We start from the raw sequence: 5,419 nt of genomic DNA, 5'->3' as shown, positions 1-5,419 counted from the left end.
ATCAGGAGGCGCTACTTCACGGTCAGGGCGGCTAGGATCTGGAACCAAATTCCAAGAGAAGTGGTGCAGGCTCCTACCCTGGGGGTTAAGGGGAGGTTAGATGAACACCTTGCTGGGGTCATTTGACCCCAATACTCTTTCGTGCCATGGCAGGGGGTCGGACTAGATGATCTGCTCAGGTCCCTTCCGACCCTAGAAACTATGAAACTAGGAAACTATGTTGTAGAGATGCTGTTTTAGAAAGAACAAATGAAGTTCTTACAGCTTCAGCAGTAAAAATGCAAATAACTGCCTTCACTTCAGTGAAGCTTCTTCAAGTTTTCTTTAGGGTTGTGATTAATTCTAGTAAGCATAAGGGAATTATCTTAATTCTTGTAATAAAACAAGCCATTCTCAGATACAGTTGCAGAACCAGAAAAAATACTGGACTTGTATGTAATGTGGTGCCCATTACATGTTTACATTTTTTCTGTCCTTCCATGTGCTTTCTCTAACTAAAACTTTTATTTTAAATAATCAAATCTCTATATTGTTTGTGTTTAGGATCTTTAGAGGTTGTGTTTATCAGAATGTGTCGTGCCTTTGACTCCCAGAACAACACAGTATATTTTGATGGCAAGTATGCTAGCCCAGATGTTTTCAAATCATTAGGTAAGAAAATCTCAAGTATTCCATAATAAAAACAAATAGAACAGAGGGTAGAAACTGAAACACAGCCATTTATGGGGAAATGTCCTAAATGCTTTTCACAGGACAAGGAAAGGTTTAAAGTACTAAAAAGCTAAGCAGTCTTAGATTGCTCACTTTGACATAGCATGGATCCTCTTAAATTTTCTGGTTAAATTTGAGGCCCAGTTCAATTGCAGTGCCCACTGAACTTTAACAGAATATGGAAAAAAGCCTCACACATTCATAGTAGGCACTCGGGTACTAATCTGGGCGTATGTGTTTAGGCACCCAAGTTTGATAAGAAAAGTAATCTCATACATTATAAATACATGGAAAAATAGGTTCTGAGATTAAATTGGATACTACAGTCTTGTTCTTTTTATACAAAGGTGAACATGATTAGGAAATTAATCTAGACTAGTATGTAATGGAAATAGATCACTTGAGTAAGAAATTTTTTTTTTAAATGACTCAATAATTTAATTTGACTTGTTTGCATATATTTATCAGTTTACTATTAGGAGGCAGTAGGTTTGGCTGCAGGGTCTAAATTGAGTGGGATAAAATTGAGGATGAAGGTTAGTGTGGCAGCAGAAGATTTGTTTTAAAAGTATCTTATATATTTTCTAAATGCCCCCCGGTTGTAAAATCTGGACAGTTCAGAGCTTACTGTTGTATCTGGGCTAAGGGGACAGGGTAGGGGTACAGTGAAGAAGTAGCATCTTTTCCTTTTGCACCTCCCAGAGTTATGTCCATTTTGAGGGTAAAAAGCAGGACTGTTGCCCTATATTATGCCTCTTCTGGTTTTCACCCTCAGTGCCAAAGCAAAAGGGTACCAACAGATGCTGCCCAGCCAGAGCATGAGCAGGAGCAGCTCATTGGGGGGGGGAGGCAGGGACAGAGGGTGGGTGGTTTCTGCCTCTGCGTGACTCCCAGGCAGGCATAGGGGAGCGTGTGCCCCCTGGATCTGTGCACAAGGCAAGAGTGGGGTGCAGCTGCAGGCTTTGCCCCAGACACCAAACTTTGTTGCTATAGCACTGCACCCATACTTCCTGTATTCCTGTTATACCACACTTCTCCCTGGTTTCCCACCTCTTTTTTTTTATTTCTGCCCCTCACTTTTCTGTGCTGATCTGCTGACTTCACAAGGACGTCATTTTATGTTTCTAAATGTACAGAGTACAGTTTTCAACACTGTCCTGAAACCGTGAAAAAAATTGTCTTCAGCAAGAACAACAGAATTAAATCAATTTGGAGTTTCTGCATAGTCATTTGGGTACCAGGTTGGCACAAACATGTTAGACACTTTGGGAAATGTAGCTTCAGCTTAGTTCTTTAAAATTATTCTAACTTATTAAATGGTTTGCTTTTACTAGACTTCCAAAAAAAAATCATTACACTGGGATAAGATTCACCATGCAAAATGTCAGGGTGTTGGGGACTGGGAGAAGTGAAAGGTGGAGATATGGGAAAATGAAGTGCTAGTTTCCCTTCAGTTATTATACTGTTTCCATCATCCCAACCCTTTAAGGAGCTCTGATCCTTGTAGATATTTCTAATCCATTTGCTTTCTTCAAAGCAACTTTGAAGCAACTTAACAGAAACTGTTTTAACAAAAATCCTGAGTGATCTGTATCTTCTTCTTGGCAGGTTGTGAAGACTTCATTAGTTTTGTGTTTGAATTTGGAAAGAGTTTATGTTCTATGCACCTGACAGAAGATGAAATAGCTTTGTTTTCTGCATTTGTTTTAATGTCTGCAGGTAAGATTGCTCTAACTTTTTGATGGACTTTAGTGGTATTTTATTGTGAAATATTCCTCAGTGATAACTTGGGAGACAACCAATCAGTATGAAATATAACCAGCTGTCTCTGTGCCCCTTTCCTAACCATATCCTCTTTCTGGTTTTACTTTTAACAAGTGCGTTTAAACAGTGGGTATGAAGGTTGTTTTACTTGACTGGTAGTAGATTCTAAATTATGCCCTGGTTTTTGTCTGTCACTGCCTTCCCTGTGGGTAATAACGTTGAGGAATAAAGTATTCCTGTGCCTGGCACAGTCTGGGCATAATTTTATGTCAGTAGAAGACACAATTCTCCTGCCATTTAGCAGATCAAAAGTATGTAGCATTATGTTCCTTCAGTTAAAGAAACACAAAACTGTTTGCTCCTGCCACCCTGAGGCGGTAGGAGGTAATGCTACTGAACCACCATGAGGAGCACAAGTACAATTTCTTCTTAACAAGCTTATCTTCTTATAACTCGGGGGTTGGCAACATTTTTGGCCAGGGTGCAAAAACACCCACAACTTTGACTTGTAAGATGTTGGCTTGCCAGGGGCAGACGGCAGGGCAGCCACAAGGGGCCTGATCCTTGCTGTGGCAATGCAGCCCTGGCCCCTTCACAGCTGTCCGCCTCAAGGTGCACATGCCATGCAGAATGGCTTTGCATGCCACACTCTGGATAGACTGGGTTGCCTACCTCTGTTATCATTGCTCCTATCTTTTTCTGTATGTTGAACAGAAAATCTTGCACCAAAGATGCATTCTGATTAGTCAATCATTATTATACCATTAATTTTTTTTCCAGAACAGAACTATTGCTAATTTTATTTTTCCTCTAATACAGAATTGTATTAGTATGTAAAATATTAACACATACCATCCAACTTTAAATGCTCGAGTTGAAGACTTCTAAAAACATTTAAACTATTGTTCTATTTAACCTTATTGCAAAGATTCACAGAAGTTTAGGGCTAGAAACAACCTCGTGAGACCATCAGGTTCAGCCCCTCTGATCTGGGAAGGAAAGACTGCTGGGGTCAAATAACCCCAGCAAGGTGTACATCCAGTCTCCTTTTACTTACTACATGCTATAAGATTAGAGGATTAGATTTTATATGTGAGTAATACATTCATTCTAAACTTCTTAATTGTGAGACTGGCTTCCTGAATTGTTCTTCATGGAAGAATGGATGGTAGGGAGGTTGGATTGAATACAGGAAAGATAAATCTGTAAGACAGATTCTGACACTAAGTACAGACGTTCAAAAAGCCGGAATTGTTTCAATCTTTCAAGGTTAGTCTAACCTTCATAGATTGAACCAGTTTGCAAGTGAATAAACATTCACTTTTGATTTGGAAAGTGCAGCCACATGCTTGCAGCAGCTCAGCACAGAAGTTGGGAGGTGCTAGAGTGAGCCCTCCCTTCGCTTCTGCAGCGGCCTGGTGGGGGGAAGCTGAGATAAGGTGGTGGGGCTGTGGCCCGGCCCCCAGAGACCTGAGGATGATTGGGGAGGGGTTTAAACCCCCACCCTGGCCTGCAGGGACCCCAGCCAGGAAGTGTATGGAGGGGGAGCAGGGAGGCAGCTTTTGAGGTGTGGGGGGGCAGGAGCATGGCCAGACCCCAGCCACTGGCCAGACACCGCCCTGGCATGGCCACTTAAGGTGAGGGGGGAAGGAAGGGGGTTTATTCCCCACTCCCTCCCCTCTCCCCACTTGGATCCCAGCCAGGGTCTACCTGGCTGAGGTGGAGAAGCCACTATCAGGCGTTTCCTACCCCCTCACCTGCCATGGCCAGTCAAGTGGCAGGGACGGAGGCATGGCCAGCCCCATCAGCAGCCTGAAGCGAAAGAGGGGAGGAAGGAGAATTTAATCCCCCCTCCCTCCCAGGGTACAAACCCCAGCTGGGGTCTGCCTGGCCAGGGTGCTGCAGCCCCTCTCAAGGCCTCCCCCTGCCTTCCAGTGCTCCAGCAGCAGGGGCGGGGTCCTGGCCAGATGCTGGCTGCCATGGTGAAGGGGGCAGGGAGGGGGTTTATTCCCCCCTCCATCCCCTCTCCCACTGAGGGACTGCAGCCAGGGTCTGTCACCCCAACCGCTGCCTCCCCTGCTCACCAGTGGCCGGGCAGACCCCAGCTGGGGGTCCCCAGAGGGAGAGGGGAGGGAGCAGGAAATAAACCCCCTCCCTGCATCCTTCACCTTAGAGGGCCATGCTGGCTGGTGTCTGGCCGTGCCCCTGCCCCTGGACTGGTGAGGGGAGAGGGACCCTGATGGGGCAGCAGCCCCTGGCATGGTGTCCCAGGGAGTGCAAGCCTCTTACCAGTGCGAGGGGCCGCACTGCGGGCGAGATTGGGGTAGGCAGAGCTGCCACCGCCTGTGCAGGGCGAGCAGTCATGTTAGGGCTTGGAGGGGTGGCTGCAGGGGGACTAAACTGAATTTTGGGGTGGCCATAGCCCTCCAGGCTCCCTTAGGGCAGCTGTCACTCACTTTGTGCAGGCTGCAGCAGCTCTGCACACCGTGCTCCCACCCACAGCATAGCCCCAGGGTCCCTCCCCACTCGCTGGTCCAGCGGCAGGGGTGGGGGCATGGCCAGACACCAGCTGGCCTGGCTGTCTAAGGCAAAGGGGGCAGGGAGGGGTTTATTCCTCCCGTTTCCCCTGGGGAACCCTAGCTGGGTTCTGCCTGGCTGGGGGCGAGTGGTGGAAGTGACGGCCAGGTGGGGCTGGCACACTCCAGCTGTGGTCCCTCAGTGGGAGAGGGGACGGAGGGTGGAATAAACCCTCTCCCTGCCCCCTTCACCACACTGGCCAGCATCTGGCCATGGCCCAGCCCTTGCTGCTGGAGTACTGGAAGGGGAGGTGGGGGGCCTTGAGAGGGGCTGAAGTACCCTGGCCGGGCAGACCCCAGCTGGGGTCCGTGCTGCGATAAGGGGGTGGGAGGGAGGGCATTAAATCCTCTTCCCTCCCCTTGTTTGC

General features: G+C 47.2%; 1 protein-coding gene across 2 annotated transcripts in view; it reads left to right on the top strand.

The window, feature by feature from the left end:
- RORA (RAR related orphan receptor A) overlaps nucleotides 1–5,419 on the top strand; it is a 133,235-nt gene that overhangs the window by 124,622 nt on the left and 3,194 nt on the right. For both annotated transcript variants that reach the window (XM_019504365.1, XM_019504364.1), the window contains exons 7-8: nucleotides 544–651; nucleotides 2,320–2,430. In XM_019504365.1, coding sequence (XP_019359910.1) covers nucleotides 544–651; nucleotides 2,320–2,430 — 219 coding nt within the window. The remainder of the gene's footprint in view (nucleotides 1–543; nucleotides 652–2,319; nucleotides 2,431–5,419) is intronic.

This window comes from Gavialis gangeticus, unplaced genomic scaffold (assembly GCF_001723915.1).
Source record: "Gavialis gangeticus isolate Ggan-Ray unplaced genomic scaffold, GavGan_comp1, whole genome shotgun sequence".
Lineage (NCBI taxonomy): Eukaryota > Metazoa > Chordata > Crocodylia > Gavialidae > Gavialis > Gavialis gangeticus.
This window is presented reverse-complemented; position numbering and strand designations above follow the sequence as displayed.